Source organism: Salmo salar, chromosome ssa27 (genome assembly GCF_905237065.1).
Source record: "Salmo salar chromosome ssa27, Ssal_v3.1, whole genome shotgun sequence".
In the NCBI taxonomy this organism is placed as follows: Eukaryota; Metazoa; Chordata; class Actinopteri; order Salmoniformes; family Salmonidae; genus Salmo; species Salmo salar.
The window spans coordinates 34,186,936-34,207,500 of NC_059468.1; the positions used below are offsets into that span (position 1 = coordinate 34,186,936).

Here is a 20,565-nt window from a genome sequence, read left to right on the forward strand (position 1 = left end):
GGATGCAGCCCATGTCTGCCTGTCTCTAGTAATGACCCTCTCTCTCAGGCCAAAACCCTGCGGAAGCTGATCCAGCAGACATTCAAACAGTTTGCCAACATGAATGATGACCAGAGCATCCTCATGTTCCTGGAGATTCTGGCGCCCGTCTACAGATTCGATAAGGAGTGTTTTAAATGTGCTCTCGGGGTAGGCTGAATTTCACTATTTTATTTGTTCTGGGTTTCAAATATATATATCGATAAGATGCACTTTTGAAATCCCAGAGGATAAAATTAAAGGGATCTTTAAATACTAATGTCTTAAAGTATTTTGTTCATTAGTCCACTCGTAATACAATCTCAAAGAATTGTGCATGTCAGCAGTCAAGTTTTCAAGATGCAGCACTTTCAGTAAAGAGCAAAAAACTGGCATGATGATGCATTTTGCATCGCATGATTATTTCCAAGGTTAAACTTGTTTTCTCAACAATTAAATTCTGATGTTCTCAGACAGTAAAGTAAAGCCTAGATATCGTGGTTGTATTTGGGTGATTCCGTCTTGTCTCTCTGCAGCCTTAATGAAATGACAGTTACATAGTGACCCCTGCTGGCCATAATGAACTCAATGTGTTTTTAGTTTTATCCAGCAATGACAATGACCTCAATGATGAAGCAGACAGGTGTTTTCATGGTTATGAGTTGGCACTTGGAAGCCGACAGACTGAACTCTCTGTTTGACTCTCATTGTGTATGTCTCTTCTTGATTTGTGACTGAACTGAAGAAATCATCCCAATGGTTCTTTCTCTCTATCTTACTGCCAGTTGAGCTGGGTCATCCAAGTAGAGTTAGCCATCGGACCTGAGGAGGGCATTAGCTACCTTACAGACAAGGGCTCAACTGTAAGTAGGAAATGTTCATATCCATATTTCTCATGTTGTGTATCCTTGTCTTGCGTCTTCACACAAACAAGCGCAGGCCTTGCAGTAAAATGACTTCTATAGTTTTAAACCAAGGACATCAAAGATATTTAGGACCATTACATGGTGTGGTCCTCCTCAAAGAAGAACATCTGGAACCAAACACTACTTGTAACCTATGGGCTAGTCTCTCTTTCCCCTCACTATACAATATTTATTTCCCCTGCAAATATTGGTTTTCAAAGAGCATTCCTAGTCCTTATGTCATGATGTCTTCAGGGGCTGAGGTAATGAGAGGGAGAGAGGGAGCGAGAGAGACTGTTTGTTAAGTAAGATCCTCCCAAAATCGCCCCTGAGGGTTTTTACCCACCAAACTGAGAGTATCATATTTTCTCCTTGTTATTTCACTGTGAGCCAAGGTTTTAAGAAAGTTTATTTCTGGAATCCAAGATACCCCTCTTGTTCTGTAAGCAAACGATACGCCAAAAACATCCCTATCAACAACAAAAATGTAGCAGCTTGAAATGAAGTGTTTCCAATGAAAGGATAGATGGACAACACAAAATACAGCTTCCCGAGAAATTTTTTGACCGTTTTAAAAGTTAGTTCTACTTTACTTTAGGAATCATCATTTGAAACGCCGTACAGCAACATTTTCCTCTCGCAAAAACACAACCCTACTGGGCACAGACATCAATTCAACGTCTAGTCCACGTTAACATGAGTTCAAAGAAATGACGAGGAAACGATGTTGATTCAACCTGTTTGTGCCCAGTGGGCTGCTCTGTGAGCTAACGCACTGTATGTGAAATTATCATCTGAAGCACAGTTTATGATGTAAAGAAACAACATTTGATTAATTGATTTATTGATTGATTGATTCCTCCCCTCCAGCCAACCCACCTGGCCAACTTCACCCAGGTGCAGACCATTGGGTACTCCGTCATGGAGGACAAGGAGAGAAAGGGCATGCTGCAGCTCAATGTGGCCGGTGCTGCTGAGGTACCAATCAACCATGGATGTCACAGATGGCACCCTATTATTTATATACAGTGAGGGAAAAAAGTATTTGATCCCCTGCTGATTTTGTACGTTTGCCCACTGACAAAGAAATGATCAGTCTATAATTTTAATAGTAGGTTTATTTGAACAGTGAGAGACAGAATAACAACAAACAAATCCAGAAAAACGCATGTCAAAATTGTTAGAAAATGATTTGCATTTTAATGAGGGAAATAAGTATTTGACCCCTCTGCAAAACATGACTTAGTACTTGGTGGCAAAACCCTTGTTGGCAATCACAGAGGTCAGACGTTTCTTGTAGTTGGCCACCAGGTTTGCACACATCTCAGGAGGGATTTTGTCCCACTCCTCTTTACAGATCTTCTCCAAGTCATTAAGGTTTCGAGGCTGACGTTTGGCAACTCGAACCCTCCACAGATTTTCTATGGGATTAAGGTCTGGAGACCGGCTAGGCCACTCCAGGACCTTAATGTGCTTCTTCTTGAGCCACTCCTTTGTTGCCTTGGCCGTGTGTTTTGTGTCATTGTCATGCTGGAATACCCATTCACGACCCATTTTCAATGCCCTGGCTGAGGGAAGGAGGTTCTCACCCAAGATTTGACGATACATGGCCCCGTCCATCATCCCTTGGATGCGGTGAAGTTGTCCTGTCCCCTTAGCAGAAAACACCCCAAAAGCATAATGTTTCCACCTCCATGTTTGACGGTGGGGATGGTGTTCTTGGGGTCATAGGCAGCATTCCTCCTCCTCCAAACACAGCGAGTTGAGTTGATGCAAAAGAGCTCCATTTTGGTCTCATCTGAACACAACACTTTCACCCAGTTGTCCTCTGAATCATTCAGATGTTCATTGGCAAACTTCAGACTGACTTCTTTGTCAGTGGGCAAACGTACAAAATCAGCAATGGATCAAATACTTTTTTCCCTCACTGTATGTAGGGTAAAGTACCTTAAGGATGCACACACATCATAACATCCCTTACCATGACCCGACTTGTTTAAAATGTACACAAATTGAATTAACTTTTGTAAATACTTTTCATTTCACCCATTCAAAAATTATTTTTTTTGCAGCCTGCACCCCCTTCCCCCCGCCATTTCCAAATGGTTCCACATAGTCTTCCTGTTGGAGATTACTTTTACTTTAACACACATTCATCCACTCGGGGCTCCGCCCTGTATGAATGGGCCCTTTAATTTGTGATGGCCTGGCCATAGAGGATGATTATACTGTAGTATTGGGTTACTACTCTGTCTGCTAGTCATAGAGGATGATTATAGTATTGGGTTACTACTCTGTCTGCTAGTCATAGAGGATGATTATAGTATTGGGTTACTACTCTGTCAGCCGTAGAGGATGATTATAGTATTGAGTTACTACTCTGTCTGTCAGTCATAGAGGATAATTATAGTATTGAGTTACTACTCTGTCTGTCAGTCATAGAGGATGATTATAGTAGTGGGTTACTACTCTGTCTGTCATAGAGGATGATTACAGTATTGGGTTACTACTCCGTCTGCCAGTCATAGAGGATGATTACAGTATTGGGTTACTACTCTGTCTGTCAGTCATAGAGGATGATTATAGTATTGGGTTACTACTCTGTCAGCCGTTGAGGATGATTATAGTATTGGGTTACTACTCTGTCTGCCAGTCATAGCGGATGATTATACTGTAGTATTGGGTTACTACTCTGTCAGTCATAGAGGATGATTATAGTATTGGGTTACTACTCTGTCAGTCATAGAGGATGATTATAGTATTGGGTTACTACTCTGTCAGTCATAGAGGATGATTATAGTATTGGGTTACTACTCTGTCAGTCATAGAGGATGATTATAGTATTGGGTTACTACTCTGTCTACCAGTCATAGAGGATGATTATAGTATTGGGTTACTACTCTGTCAGTCATAGAGGATGATTATAATATTGGGTTACTACTCCGTCTGCCAGTCATAGAGGATGATTATAGTATTGAGTTACTACTCTGTCAGTCATAGAGGATGATTACAGTATTGAGTTATTACTCTGTCAGCCATAGAGGATGATTATAGTATTGAGTTACTACTCTGTGTCAGCCAGAGAGGATGATTATAGTATTGAGTTATTACTCTGTCAGCCATAGAGGATGATTATAGTATTGGGTTACTACTCTGTCAGTCATAGAGGATGATTATAGTATTGGGTTACTACTCTGTCTACCAGTCATAGAGGATGATTATAGTATTGGGTTACTACTCTGTCAGCCATCGAGGATGATTATAGTATTGGGTTACTACTCTGTCTACCAGTCATAGAGGATGATTATAGTATTGGGTTACTACTCTGTCAGCCATAGAGGATGATTATAGTATTGGGTTACTACTCTGTCTACCAGTCATAGAGGATGATTATAGTATTGGGTTACTACTCTGTCAGCCATAGAGGATGATTATAGTATTGGGTTACTACTCTGTCTACCAGTCATAGAGGATGATTATAGTATTTTGTTACTACTCTGTCAGTCATAGAGGATGATTATAGTATTGGGTTACTACTCCGTCTGCCAGTCATAGAGGATGATTATAGTATTGGGTTACTACTCCGTCTGCCAGTCATAGAGGATGATTATAGTATTGAGTTACTACTCTCTGTCAGCCATAGAGGATGATTATAGTATTGAGTTATTACTCTGTCAGCCATAGAGGATGATTATAGTATTGAGTTATTACTCTGTCAGCCATAGAGGATGATTATAGTATTGAGTTACTACTCTGCCAGTCATAGAGGATGATTATAGTATTGGGTTACTACTCCGTCTGCCAGTCATAGAGGATGATTATAGTATTGAGTTACTACTCTCTGTCAGCCATAGAGGATGATTATAGTATTGAGTTATTACTCTGTCAGCCATAGAGGATGATTATAGTATTGGGTTACTACTCTGTCAGCCATAGAGGATGATTATAGTATTGAGTTACTACTCTGTCAGCCATAGAGGATGATTATAATATTGAGTTATTACTCTGTCAGCCATAGAGGATGATTATAGTATTGAGTTACTACTCTGTCAGCCGTAGAGGATGACACTAGCCAGTGTGTTTGTGAATAAAGTAGAGATGTGTGATGGGAGGGGCAGCTGGCAGCCCCAGGCAGAGCAGAACAGTTGTAACATCCCTGTCTGTCTGTCTGTTCCTCTGCCCGTCCTGGCAATAATGACTCTTTGTGGGCTGCTGCTCTGTGTCCATAGCCTCTCACAGTGACCACGCCGTCACTCACCACAGCTGAAAACATGGCCGACCTCATAGACGGCTACTGTCGCCTGGTCAACGGAGCCACCCAGTCCTTCATCATACGGCCACAGAAAGGTACGTCCCCCCGTCCCCCGTCACCCCCACACCCCCCTCCCCCCCCACACACACACACACACACACACACACACACACATACACACACACACACACACACACACACACATACGGTCTCAAAAACATACCAGGAGGTACCAGTGTATGTTCATTGTGTTGCTAGTGACAGTTGCACTCTGCCTTTGACACACACACACACACACACACACACACACACACACACACACACACACAGTTTGATTTTGTATTGTATGGGGGCTGCTTACATGCTTATGGTTTTGACGATTGTGTTATGGCAGTCACAGATATGTCTCAAACACCGTCTGAAAAAGGTACTACTACTACTAAGAATTATTACTGTAGTTGAAGTTTGTATGGGTTTGAGTGTTGACATTACTAGGTTTTCAAGATTGCGTTGCTCCAGTGACAGTCACAGATTCACACTGCCTTGGGTGCTGTTCTTATTTCAGTCTAAATGGACTGCATTGTATTAGGCATTCTCCAAACGTTAGGCAATCACCACAAAAGTTGCCTGTAGTGTTATTTTTAAACTCTTCCCGTTTTCTAAGGTTTCCAGTTGTAGTTTGATTTGGAAATACACTCATATAGAATTGTTTTGTTGTGTTCATGACTTCCCCAATGCCTTTATTACACGTTGATAGTGGTTGTAAGTAAATTCACTGTCAGTACACTCAATGCTTATATCAGTCTGATGGAGATCTGGTTTATTTTCAACATAAAACACCTTAGTCTTTGCTTGAAGCAGATACATTTTTGGGAGAGGGGGGGTTATTAAGCCTTGTTTGGAGTTGGACTGTCTGCTTTTTCCTGTGTGGGAGGAAGGGGAGCAGGGGAACAGTTGAAACAGTCTTCTCCTCTCCTGTGCTTGTGATTTCCCGCTCACCCACACACCTCTTCCTTGGATTTTACTATTCTGATACTCAAAATGATGAACATGTCTTGCATTGTTTTACGGTATCTGCTTTGCTTGACAATATCTCTCGTCTGTATTTTTGTTAAACAGAAGGAGAGAGAGCATTGCCGTCAATCCCTAAGTGAGTATCTTCCATCCCGGTACACAACATTATTGATCAATGGGTATATTTTGAATGTTCATTCACATAAAAACCTAAATGATAGTATAAACATAAATAACTGTGTAAGAAAGAAAGAAAGAAACAATAATGCAACAAAAAAAGTATCTGCTCAGTAAATCTATTTGTAGGACTCCTAGCGTCAGCTCTGTTATCCAATCACAGCCATTGTACAATGTAGTGTACATGGTAACATGCTACACCAGCGGTCGGCAACCTTTTCCATTTGGCATGCCAAGTTATCATAGCATTTCTAATGATCTGCGTGCCAGTTATGATTTTCATTTGCGCCTTTTCAGTGGAACAGTTTCATTTCATTTCTAAGTCTACATATCTGAAAACCAATGTCATGTGGTTAATCAACATGACATCTAAATGATACCAATCTAAAAGACACTTCTATTGCCAATATGTAAAAATAGCCTACATAAAGCCAACGAATAAAAATATTGCAGAAAATATCCTGATAAATATCCTATACATCACATTGGCTACACATGGCCTGTCTGCAAGGAACTTGAAACATTGTATCAACTATTAACTTAGTTCAGCCCATAGCTTGTGCTATCAAACTTGCAACATTGTATGAAATATTCTGGGCCCTCAGAGTTTCCTGTGCCAGTGAGCTCTGGACAGACAGACACAGCTGTAGGCTATTTAGCAGGGGATAAGAAGTAATCATGTAGGCCTATTTTAGGATGTTTCCACTAGATCAGAGCATGAGATTTTTTTCCCATTTCATGCTGAGTGGTTCTCGAAAGGCAGAGAGCTGGAAAGATGTTTCAAATTGTTTACGTTGAGAACTATTGTCATTCTCAATTAATGTAAAAACAGACTTTGTTTACTTACTGTTTGAGGCAAAGAAAAAATGACTTTGAGAAGCTCCACGGTGATGGTGAGTTAAGACAATGGGAAATAGTATCAGATCCCCAAATGGACGTATTTATAAACCTATATTTGCGCGCAGGCCAGGTAGCCTAGGCCTACTTCTATGTGTAATCAGGCCAGGTAGCCTAGGCCTACTTCTATGTGTAATCAGGCCAGGTAGCCTAGGCCTACTTCTATGTGTAATCAGGCCTGGTAGCCTAGGCCTACTTCTATGTGTAATCAGGCCTGGTAGCCTAGGCCTACTTCTATGTGTAATCAGGCCAGGTAGCCTAGGCCTACTTCTATGTGTAATCAGGCCAGGTAGCCTAGGCCTACTTCTATGTGTAATCAGGCCTGGTAGCCTAGGCCTACTTCTATGTGTAATCAGGCCAGGTAGCCTAGGCCTACTTCTATGTGTAATCAGGCCAGGTAGCCTAGGCCTACTTCTATGTGTAATCAGGCCTGGTAGCCTAGGCCTACTTCTATGTGTAATCAGGCCAGGTAGCCTAGGCCTACTTCTATGTGTAATCAGGCCTGGTAGCCTAGGCCTACTTCTATGTGTAATCAGGCCAGGTAGCCTAGGCCTACTTCTATGTGTAATCAGGCCAGGTAGCCTAGGCCTACTTCTATGTGTAATCAGGCCTGGTAGCCTAGGCCTACTTCTATGTGTAATCAGGCCTGGTAGCCTAGGCCTACTTCTATGTGTAATCAGGCCAGGTAGCCTAGGCCTACTTCTATGTGTAATCAGGCCTGGTAGCCTAGGCCTACTTCTATGTGTAATCAGGCCAGGTAGCCTAGGCCTACTTCTATGTGTAATCAGGCCAGGTAGACTATAGGCCTACTTCTATGTGTAATCAGGCCAGGTAGCCTAGGCCTACTTCTATGTGTAATCAGGCCTGGTAGCCTAGGCCTACTTCTATGTGTAATCAGGCCAGGTAGCCTAGGCCTACTTCTATGTGTAATCAGGCCTGGTAGCCTAGGCCTACTTCTATGTGTAATCAGGCCTGGTAGCCTAGGCCTACTTCTATGTGTAATCAGGCCAGGTAGCCTAGGCCTACTTCTATGTGTAATCAGGCCTGGTAGCCTAGGCCTACTTCTATGTGTAATCAGGCCTGGTAGCCTAGGCCTACTTCTATGTGTAATCAGGCCAGGTAGCCTAGGCCTACTTCTATGTGTAATCAGGCCTGGTAGCCTAGGCCTACTTCTATGTGTAATCAGGCCTGGTAGCCTAGGCCTACTTCTATGTGTAATCAGGCCTGGTAGCCTAGGCCTACTTCTATGTGTAATCAGGCCTGGTAGCCTAGGCCTACTTCTATGTGTAATCAGGCCAGGTAGCCTAGGCCTACTTCTATGTGTAATCAGGCCTGGTAGCCTAGGCCTACTTCTATGTGTAATCAGGCCAGGTAGCCTAGGCCTACTTCTATGTGTAATCAGGCCAGGTAGCCTAGGCCTACTTCTATGTGTAATCAGGCCTGGTAGCCTAGGCCTACTTCTATGTGTAATCAGGCCAGGTAGCCTAGGCCTACTTCTATGTGTAATCAGGCCTGGTAGCCTAGGCCTACTTCTATGTGTAATCAGGCCAGGTAGCCTAGGCCTACTTCTATGTGTAATCAGGCCAGGTAGCCTAGGCCTACTTCTATGTGTAATCAGGCCTGGTAGCCTAGGCCTACTTCTATGTGTAATCAGGCCTGGTAGCCTAGGCCTACTTCTATGTGTAATCAGGCCAGGTAGCCTAGGCCTACTTCTATGTGTAATCAGGCCTGGTAGCCTAGGCCTACTTCTATGTGTAATCAGGCCAGGTAGCCTAGGCCTACTTCTATGTGTAATCAGGCCAGGTAGACTATAGGCCTACTTCTATGTGTAATCAGGCCAGGTAGCCTAGGCCTACTTCTATGTGTAATCAGGCCTGGTAGCCTAGGCCTACTTCTATGTGTAATCAGGCCAGGTAGCCTAGGCCTACTTCTATGTGTAATCAGGCCTGGTAGCCTAGGCCTACTTCTATGTGTAATCAGGCCTGGTAGCCTAGGCCTACTTCTATGTGTAATCAGGCCAGGTAGCCTAGGCCTACTTCTATGTGTAATCAGGCCTGGTAGCCTAGGCCTACTTCTATGTGTAATCAGGCCTGGTAGCCTAGGCCTACTTCTATGTGTAATCAGGCCAGGTAGCCTAGGCCTACTTCTATGTGTAATCAGGCCTGGTAGCCTAGGCCTACTTCTATGTGTAATCAGGCCTGGTAGCCTAGGCCTACTTCTATGTGTAATCAGGCCAGGTAGCCTAGGCCTACTTCTATGTGTAATCAGGCCTGGTAGCCTAGGCCTACTTCTATGTGTAATCAGGCCTGGTAGCCTAGGCCTACTTCTATGTGTAATCAGGCCTGGTAGCCTAGGCCTACTTCTATGTGTAATCAGGCCTGGTAGCCTAGGCCTACTTCTATGTGTAATCAGGCCAGGTAGCCTAGGCCTACTTCTATGTGTAATCAGGCCAGGTAGCCTAGGCCTACTTCTATGTGTAATCAGGCCAGGTAGACTATAGGCCTACTTCTATGTGTAATCAGGCCAGGTAGCCTAGGCCTACTTCTATGTGTAATCAGGCCTGGTAGCCTAGGCCTACTTCTATGTGTAATCAGGCCAGGTAGCCTAGGCCTACTTCTATGTGTAATCAGGCCAGGTAGCCTAGGCCTACTTCTATGTGTAATCAGGCCAGGTAGCCTAGGCCTACTTCTATGTGTAATCAGGCCAGGTAGACTATAGGCCTACTTCTATGTGTAATCAGGCCAGGTAGCCTAGGCCTACTTCTATGTGTAATCAGGCCTGGTAGCCTAGGCCTACTTCTATGTGTAATCAGGCCAGGTAGCCTAGGCCTACTTCTATGTGTAATCAGGCCAGGTAGCCTAGGCCTACTTCTATGTGTAATCAGGCCTGGTAGCCTAGGCCTACTTCTATGTGTAATCAGGCCTGGTAGCCTAGGACTACTTCTATGCGTAATCAGGTGCGCGTCCTTACTCAAGATTGACAGGAGCGCTCCAAACAAAACACAATGAATAAATATTGACAACTCGTAAATGGAATGAAATAAACCAAAACTTTTCCCTCACAAGTGTAGCCTAGGTTATGCGCTCTGTCCACTACTACAATGACAACAACCAAACAATCAACCAGTCGACTAAATGGGGCGGCCCAAAAGCACATTTCACATGTATATTTTAATAATTTAGCGAACGCCCTTATCCAGCCCTTATCCAGCCCTTATCCAGCCCTTATCCATCCCTACTACATCTTGAGCTAGAGGGTTTTTCCACAATTACACCTTTTCTCTCTCTCCCTCTCTATTTTTCTCTCTCTCTCTCCGCTCTTTGGCACTCTGGGCTTTGGTCAAATAAGGATAAACGTTATTGAGCCAAATATTTTCCACTTAGTGTTTTCAAACACTTGTAAAGGCTCTCTCTCTCGACATTTTCGCTCTCTCTCTCTCGACATCTTTTGCTCTCTCTCTCTCTTTCTACATCTCTCACTCTCTCTCTATCTCTCGCTCTCTATCTCTCACTCTCTCTATCTCTCTCTATCTCTACATCTCTCTCTCTCTCTCTCTCTCTCTCTCTCTCTCTCTCTCTCTACATCTTTTGTTCTCCCTCTCTCTGTAGCTCAGATAACAAGCTCTTCTAAAAACCTATTTAAACAGTTCTGGGGAAGAATCCTGATAAATAGTTCTCTAGAGTAGGATTTTCTGAGAATTCCTCCTACCAAGTCCCCTTATTGGTCCTGCACCTCAACACTAGATCCTTCCAAGACTGTTTAGTGGCTCCAGGAGGAGAATGGTACTCAGAATATTGTGGATGTTTTCCATAATAGCCCCAGAGATCCTTTTCAGGAATGCACTTGAACCTCCTGGAGTTGCTGTGGACGCTGTTGATTTACTAACTGGTTTTAAGTTTGGGAATTTCTCTTGTTGATCCACTCGGTCTCTGCTCTTTACCCTGCAGGGTACCCAACAATGAGAAGAAGGTAGTAGAGGGGGTGGTCCGGAGCGCTGGGGTGCGTGCCATCTCTGTCTCAGGTAAGAGATCAGTGCCTCATCAATCATCTGTGACTATCTTACTGTACTGTATATAGCTGGGCTATTGATGGAAATCCATATATGGACGGTTGCTGGGGCGAAAATGACCATGCTTTAATCAGATAATGACACTCAAGCTGATCCCAGATGCTTCTGTCCATTGATCTGTAAAGCCACTAGATATGATTAAGTATTAGATATCTAATACACAACCTAATATTGCATGAAAGTCCTTACTTGGATGTTTGTGGGTGTTTGGTTCTTCCTGGTGCATACTTCTATACATCTATTCATATGGTTGGCTACACTTCCAGGATTACAAGCTAGCTAGATAGTTACCTTGGAGGTTTCTCAGATGTTGTCACTCAGATCTTAAAAGCTCATCTTATTTTTTTTGTCAGTTGAGGCAGCGATTTAGCAGCAGCAGTACACCTTGAATTGCATGAGGCACATCTATCACACTGTAACTGAACACTCCAGTCTTAGCATGCTTGTGGATTAGCAAGTGGCAGGAGGAATCACTGCTAAGGAGATCGGGAGGGGATTGGTGGTGTGAGGGGTACCAAGGCCTGCAGCTGGAGAGACCCATGCAAACACCCCCCCCCCCCTCAAAATAAATGCATTGTAAGCCATCTGAGGGCCCAGAAGGATATCTGAACCTCTCTCCACCCACCCAGTACTGTCAACAGCATCAATCATCCAGTGGAGCCATGTGCCTAGGTGTGAACTACATTTAGGGGTTTGGTAATAGTATGGTTAGGCTTTGGTTAGGGTCTTAAGGCAAGCTGAAGTTCGGAGCCGAAGTCTACGCCCCTTCGTTGGTCATTGGTCAACAGTAAGGATTCTTCAATTAAGTGTTTGTTGTCTTTCAACAATAGACGACACGTTTTCATGCACATTTTTTTCACTTGAGAAATACTGCACCAAACATCTTTAGTTAGCTGTAAAATTGCGCGACTAAGATCTCCTAGGAAAAAACATAAGTCAAGAAATCTGTCATAATTCTTTACATCTTACATTAATTTGGACTGTTTTGGGGAAGGGTATACTGGCTAAGGCGTCTCCAGATGGACCAGCAATACTATTGCCACTTTAAGGGAGTATGCGAGCACACTTGTTCAGTTCACATCGCCGCATTTGGCTAGGTGCCAGCTGAACCAAAGCATGTTGACGCCTTTAGACTCAGGAGCAGTTGGGTCCACGCTTTAGCTTCACTTACCTATCATTAGCATCAGACAAGGAGAATGTCTTTCTCTTTACCCCTCTCTCTCCCCTCTCACTCTCTCCCCCCTCTCCATCTCACTGTCTCTCTCCCCTCTCACTGTCTCTGCCCTCTCTCTTTCGCTCTCTCTCTCCATCTCTCGCCATCTTTCTCTCTCTTCATCCTTTTGCCTCCCTCTCTTCATCTTCTAAATGTCAGAGGCCTGTGATGTGGCTGGTGAATGTTAATATCCTGGGAGCTCCAGTTACAGATAAAGGCCTGATTGAAGGGGTTGGACAGGCCCTGTTTAACTGACCAGGGGTCGGAGGTTAGGGGAGTAGACAGTATGGGGCTCAGAGCTGGTCTCTGAGGTTGGGAGGATCAGAGTGTGTCAGAGGGTATCTTGGGGGGGCGTCAGCTCTCTTGTAGCTACGAAGTGATATGAAGGTTGAGGAGTATAGTACTCACAGATAGTATATTCCAGATAGATGGTTGAGTTTACGGATTTGTTTCAAACAAGATGGTTTGATGATTTCTTTAGCATATGCCCACAGTATGCATATCAAAATTACACACTAATTTAAATGCAGTTTTTTTTTAATAAACTAGGGGATAAGTCTGCTCTCTACCAATATCAGTAATTATATTGTCATACTGGTTGTTTCAGTTTCACTGTCAGACTGGATTCTATTTGATAGTGGGTTTTTTTTTTAGGAGTTTTGACAATTTATTCAGTGACAGTGAGGAAGATCATAGGGAGATACAGGGAAGTGGGAGAAACAGTGCGAAAGGTGGACGCGGGGATCGAACCCCGGTCTCCGGTGGGGAGTTGTAGATGTGATTTATGCCCAGAAGTGTTACTACGACACTACAGCTTTTCATTTGATGGTGTTTTTGATATGTGGCGAAACGTCCACGGAGGTTAAACGGAGTGTTAATGGAGTGTGTTCAGAGGCGGTCAGAGTTCCATGTTTACACCAGTTCTCCTTGATACCATCCATCAATGCCAATACTCAGAAATGGCTCAGAGAAAAACCCTATAAAAAGCCCCCCTGCTGCAGCAGCTTGTTGCCTGCATAAATCCAATATATTTAACTGAATTCATTCCATATTGTGTCAGCGTACGGTCATATCCAAGACCTTTTGAAGAAGTGGAAATCAATTCCTTAGCCCCGGTATAGAATAGTGAAGGACTTATTACTGTGCTGTTGATTGAAATGCAGAAATGACGTATTTAAAGTGATGCTAGCACTGCCATGTCGTCTTTGACTTCCCCGTTGATTGGTATAAGGAAGAAGAGATTGATTAATGTTATTATTATTGACGTATTTCATGTAGTTTCATGACAGGTGTGCCAGAGTGATAATGATTTCTGAGGTGGGTAGCATTTTCTCTGTAATATGGGGAAAGTTTTGGACGTTGTCACACCAACATTCATCACTCCTTCACAAATGCTGTCTGCTAATGTGTTTTCTGTGGTGTAGGATGAAGTTGCCCCTAAACACTGATCTGGGGTCAGTTTTTTATTTCCCCACTAATGGTTAAGGTTAGGAATGACAGAGGGGAAGCTAATCCTAGATGTGTACCTGGGAGAAATAACCCTTTTTTTGTCAGAAGCACTATTCCTCTCTTCTTCTCACCATCTCTCCCGCTCTCTCATCCCTATCTCTGATTGGCTGAAGACTGTAAGCCCTGTGACCTCGACGCCTCCTAAACCTGCTAAAGCCAGGCGCTTTTTCCTTCCTTTTGTCTTCTGAGCACATGACTCTCCGTCAAAGGGTACAACTGCTCTGATTGGCTGACTAGACTGACCCTGCTTCCTGTTTTTCTCTGACTAACCTTGTCTGCCAGACTGAGTGCCTAAATCCACAACACACACACACACACACACACACACACACACACACACACACACACACACACACACACACACACACACACACACACACACACACACACACACACACACACACACACACACACAGGGCCACGTAAGTGTGTTGGGGGTTGAGGGGAAGTGGGGTGATGTTGACAGAAAGTGTGAAGTGCACTAAACCCTTAAATGCCTGACAAAGCAACACCTACAGTGGCCGAACAGAACTAGCCTGCCGGGAAGAAGGAACAGGTCTTCTCAATGAGATTAAACACATCTCATTGCTCATGCCCTATCCCTGTCATGTCTTAGAGTAAAACACCTTTTAACAGATTCAGCTTTTGAAGACGGCAAGATTAAATTAATTCCAGGAATTAATTTCCGGGAAGTGTGTCGCCTGCTGTTTGTAGTCAAGCCCGCAAATCAGTAGAGGCGGAGTCCCAAACGGGACCCTATTGCCTATCTGCAGTGCATTCGGAAAGTATTCAGATCCCTTCCCTTTTTCCACATTTTGTTATGTTACAGTCTTATTCTACAATGGATTAAATACATGTTTTTCCTCATTAATCTACACACAATAACCCATAATGACAAAGCGAAAACAGGATTTTTGAACTTTTTGCAAATGTATAAAAAATAAAAAACAGAAATAACCTTATTTACATAAGTATTCAGACCCATTGCTATGAGACTCGAAATTGAACTCCGGTGCATCCTGTTTCCATTGATCATCCTTGAGATGTTTCAACAACTTGGTGTGAGTCCATCTGTGGTAAATTCAATTGATTGGACATGATTTGAAAAGGCACACACCTGTCTGTATAAGGTCCCACAGTTGACAGTGCATGTCAGAGCAAAAACCAAGCCATGAGGTCGAAGGAATTGTCTGTAGAGCTCCGAGACAGGATTGTGTCGAGGCACAGATCTGGGGAAGGGTACCAAAAAATGTTTGCAGCATTGAAGATCCCCAAGAACACAGTGGCCTCCATCATTCTAAAATGGAAGATGTTTGGAACCACTAAGACTCCTAGAGTTGGCCGCCCGGCCAAACTGAGCAATCAGGGGAGAAGGGCCTTGGACAGGGAGGTGACCAAGAACCCGATGGTCACTCTGATAGAGCTCCAGAGTTCCTCTGTGGAGATGGGAGAACCTTCCAGAAGGACAATCATCTCTGCAGCACTCCACCAACGGCCTTTATGGTAGATTGGCCAGACGGAAGCCACTCTTCAGTAAAAGGCACATGACAACCCACTTGGAGTTTGCGAAAAGGCACCTAAAGGGCTCAGACCATGAGAAACAAGATTCTCTGGTCTAATGAAATCAAGTTTTGAACTCTTTGGCCTTAATGCCAAGCGTCACGTCTGGAGGAAACCTGGCACCATCCCTACAGTGAAGCATGGTGGTGGCAGCATCATGCTGTGGGGATGTTTTTGGGTCCACGCGGAGCAAAGTACAGAGAGACCCTTGATAAAAACCTACTCCAGAGTTCTCAGGACCTCAGACTGGGGCGAAGGTTCACGTTCCAACAGGACAACGACCCTAAGCACACAGCCAAGACAACACAGGAGTGGCTTCGGGACAAGTCTCTGAATGTCCTTGAGTGGCCCAGCCAGAGCCCGGACTTGAACCCATCGAACATCTCTGGAGAGACAAGAAAGCGACACTCCCCATCCAACCTGACAGAGCTTGAGAGGATCTGCAGAGAAGAATGGGATAAACTCTCCAAATACAGGTGTGCCAAGCTTGTAGCATCATACCCAAGAAAACTCGAGGCTGTAATCGCTGCCAAAGTTGCTACAACAGAGTACTGAGTAAAGGGTCTGAATACTTATGTAAATATAATATTTAAGTTTTATACTTTTGCAAAATTGTATAAAAAACTGTTTTTGACTTGTCATTATGGTGTATTGTGTGTAGATTAATGAGGGGGAAAAAATATTTAATCAATTTTAGAATAAGGCTGTAATGTAACAAAATGTTAAAGTCAAGGGGTCTGAATGCTTTCCGATTGCACTGTATTATGCCCTATGGGCCCTGGTAAAAAGTAGTGCTCTATAAAGGGAATAGGGATGCATGCAGAGCCTGTCTGGGCTGTAACTGGGCTGATGGTGCAGGACTGCTGTAAGCCTGTCAGGCCACGTCAGCAACCAGGCGGATATAACCTATAGCTTCTGAGAGGTTAAAGATGAAACACCCTTTAAAGCTTTTTGACTGAACATCCATCTATTTGTATTGCTATAATCACAGATTTATATATTTACAGTACCAGTCAAAAGTTTGGACACACCTACTCATTCAAGGGTTTTTCATTCTTTTTAGTATTTTCTACATTGTAGAATAATAGTGAAGACATCAAAACTATGAAATAACACATATGAAATCATGTAGTAACCAAGTAAGTGTTAAACAAATCAAAATATATTGGCATTCTGCATTCCACAGCATTCTGCAGCGATACGTCATCCTATCTGGTTTGCGCTTAGTGGGACTATCATTTGTTTTTTAACAGGACAATGACCCAATACACCTCCAGGCTGTGTAAGGGCTATTTGACAGAGAAGGAGAGGGATGGAGTGCTGCATCAGATGACCTGGCCTCCACAATCACTCGACCTCAACCCAATTGAGATGGTTTGGGATGAGTTGGACTGTAGAGTGAAGGAAAAGCAGCCAACAAGTGCTCAGCATATGTGGGAACTCCTTCAAGACAGTTGGAAAAGCATCCCAGGTGAAGCTGGTTGAGAGAATGCCAAGAGTGTGCAAAGCTGTCATCAAGGCAAGGGGTGGCTACTTTGAATAATCTGTGTTTTTTGGTTCTACATGATTCCATATGTGTTATTTCATAGTTTTGATGTCATCACTATTAATCTACAATGTAGAAAATAATAAAAAATGAAGAAAAACCCTTGAATGAGTAGGTGAGTCCACACTTTTGACTGGTACCGTACATATCGCTATAAATTCAGCTGGATTTCGCTAACCTGAGTTTTTGCCCTCAAGGATGTGTAAAAACAAAAATAATCTAACTAACAAAGTTAACCAACACCAGAGAGGAAGATGCGAAGCAAGAGGGTTTACTCCGCTCAAAATCTGTCCACAAAAATAATACCACGAAGTGAGGAATTCTTGTATGGTGGTCAATGAGAAAGTTTAGAATTTGTTCTACAAAAAATGTCATTGCTAATTCGCTACGTGAGGCTTAGTTGATCGAATAGAAGTTTTGTAATGGTTAGGTTGTTACGAATGCGCTGATATAAGTGGACGCACCTGGCATTTCGGCAACTTTGAAAAAAACGACTTTATACCGGAGTTGTGTGTCTGCCCTCTCAATGGTCCCACCTGATCTCGCCTCCTCCAATGCTAATAATAGCCAGGTGATAGCCAATGAACTCCGCCGACCCCGTTCAGAACAATGCTGGCCGTCCCTTCAACCAAACTCAATCAGGTTCCACACATTCCAACGACAGACTAACTCCATTTAAAGTAGACACTTTCCCACTGATATTAAATAAAAGCATGGATTAGATACACTGTTGAAATGCCCAGTCACTGCTTGTCTTGAAGGAGTGTGTTACAGTAACAATTATTAAACCCATTTTGAATGAATTATACTGTCTTTTATACTTTTCATATATTTGTGAAAAGTGTGTAACCTCTCCCTCTCTTTTTCTCTCTCTCCCTCATTCTCTCTGTTTTGCATGCTCTCCTTGGACTTGCAGAGGATTGTAGTGGGGATGGTAAAGTTTAGCTTCTTTTAATATTTCCCTCCATTCCTTCCTGTCACCTGCTACTAACTCACTGGGGCCATGAGGGATGATTCTGGGGGTTGTGGTTTGTGTGTGTATGACTCAAATTAAATGAATCTGTTTTTATCCATCTGCTTCTAGAGGTTTGTCATTGGTAATGCGCTAATCATGCAATAGACGTGATTGGAATTAGGGAAACAATGTAACGGTTAATATCGTCTCTAGAAATTTTGTTGAAATCTGTCCGAGCTGCAGTGCTGCCATGTGATTCGAATCGATTGAGTTTGAGCCTGTCTAGAGTGCCAAATTGGCAGGGTTTGCACTTTTGGGACTATTCCATTGGTTCCATGGTGCCAGACAAGCCTAATCAAGCACAGATGAAAGTATTTGAAAGAAAACAAATGCTAGGCTATTTGAACCCAGGTCTGGTCAGTTTGTCTGTCCTAAAATCTGAACCGGTATTCACAAAGAGTCTCAGATTTGGTGTGCCTTTTTGATCATAATGAATAAGATTAGATAGACGGGTGGGGGGGGGGGCATGATCGTAGATCAGCACTCCTACTCTGAGTGGCTTTTTGGCTACCGTCCCTATTGTCTGCCTGCGTCTTTAAGGGCCCAGCTCCAAGCCCTCTCCCAGCTCGGCCCCATAAAGAGAGCTGAGTTTGGCTGGCGGCTGGCTAAACACTACACAATCTGGTGTTCTCCCTTCCCTAAGAGGAACAGTAGCCAAGACGGCACAACTAGCAAATGACCATATTCGATCAAGTCAAGATTGGACAGCCAGAGGCCGTTCACTTACTGTAAACACCTAAATCTGTTTATCTAGGGGACTGTGTGATGCCTCTTCTCTCTGTTTCTCTTTCCTGAAGAGAAAGGGAATAACTCGTTCCATCCCCCCTCCTTTCAGTCTCCACATCCCCTCTCCTCCCCTCTTCTTCCCCCCTAACCCAGAAGCCCAGCTGTACTGCTGAGTTCTGATTGGCTAGACAGACAGATATGTGCCACACACGAGTGGCTGAAACTGTGAGAGTTGCGAGCGCAAATGCTTGTGTTTCTGTGTGTGTTTACTGTACGAGAGCGACTGTGTGTGTGTACGAGAAAGTGCATGTGTCTCTGTGTTCGGCAGTGTGGGAATTTGTTGAGGAGCACTTGCTGTGTGACTCAAATATTTATTTTCAGCTGGCTGTAGTTACTTGTGTGGAAGGGTACATGTCTAGCTAGCTTTATTTGTGTGTAACCGTCTCTGACGGTGGTGTGTGACTGGACTGACCACGAGGCTGTTGTGTTTCTGCAGAGACGGACGATTATGCTGAGATTATAGACGAAGAGGAAACCTACACCATGCCTTCAAGTAAGTGCAGCTCCATGCTCCCTGGTATTGTAGTGCAGTATGTTTCTGGTAATGTGTCCCCTGATAATCTGTTGTCCAGAGTGTCTCCAGGGATCCAGCCCAGATGCCTTTTCTCTAATTCTCTTCCACTTCCTCTTGGTCTCTCTCTTTTATTTCTATCTGTGTCTTTCTTTACCTCTCTCTCGTTCTTTTTCTCTGTCTCTATCGCTCCCTTACACTTTCTTTTGGTCTCTCTCTCTCTCGCTCTCAATCTGATTCGTTCTTTCACTCTCTCTTGGTCTCTTTCCTCTTTCACTTTTTCTTTCTATCTCTCTCTCTTTCTCTCTCTTCATCCTTCTCTCTCTATCCAAATTCCTTTCAACGTGGCCCCGGTTCTGATTTGTGAACTATTTTCTCCCCGTAAGGCTCTGTGGATGTGTTGATGCGGCTGCTGGAAGACTGTAGAGTCCACCAAATGCCAGACACACGTTGCCTGTGTGTGTGTGTCTTGTCTAGGAAACGTAAATACTCTAACAGTTAGATTGTCTGGTACACTCCGATGTTTGGTTGTCATGGTGACAGTGAAAGACTCCACACATGCTGTATCATGTATGTGAGGAACAGGATAGTCACGTACTCATATTGATGGTCTGCGTATGATCCTTGCCTCACTCAATACTGCTGTTATGATGCTGTCCAAATCAGATAGTGATTCTGTTCCATTATGATTTACTGATACTTTAAGAAAATATCCAGGGAAAGCCTAGTAGTACATCATCAGTAAAAAACTCATATCTGTCACAAATGTTGATTGTTATTATTTTGAATATTCATGTCATTAAGTAGTCCTCATTCAGGACTAAATATGACAGGTGCCCTTTAAGTGTACTGCAGTGAAAGAATGAGTTAGTCATATAATTAGAATCATTAAAATGAGTTAGTCATAGAATTAGAATCACTAGAATGGATAAAGCCCCTCAGACCATGGTACACCCATAGCCGCCAGTCCACCCACCATGGTACATTGACTTCCATGGCAATGTCTGTTCTAATCATTTAAATTCTATGTCTCCGGTAACCCCAGGTCCTTAGTGACCATGATGCTGAGTCTCCAGTAACCCCAGGTCCTTAG

The 20,565-nt window shown here is 43.5% G+C and overlaps 1 protein-coding gene across 12 annotated transcripts in view; it reads left to right on the forward strand.

Annotated features, from left to right (window-relative positions):
• Window positions 1-20,565, forward strand: part of LOC106588992 (focal adhesion kinase 1) — a 252,781-nt gene that overhangs the window by 188,582 nt on the left and 43,634 nt on the right. For 9 of the 12 annotated variants that reach the window (XM_014178602.2, XM_014178603.2, XM_014178600.2 and 6 more), the window contains 8 exons: window positions 49-189; window positions 804-881; window positions 1,794-1,901; window positions 5,153-5,270; window positions 6,295-6,325; window positions 11,211-11,284; window positions 18,077-18,094; window positions 19,398-19,454. In XM_014178602.2, coding sequence (XP_014034077.2) covers window positions 49-189; window positions 804-881; window positions 1,794-1,901; window positions 5,153-5,270; window positions 6,295-6,325; window positions 11,211-11,284; window positions 18,077-18,094; window positions 19,398-19,454 — 625 coding nt within the window. The remainder of the gene's footprint in view (window positions 1-48; window positions 190-803; window positions 882-1,793; window positions 1,902-5,152; window positions 5,271-6,294; window positions 6,326-11,210; window positions 11,285-18,076; window positions 18,095-19,397; window positions 19,455-20,565) is intronic. The other 3 variants (XM_014178595.2, XM_014178596.2, XM_014178599.2) reach the window with 1 other exon arrangement.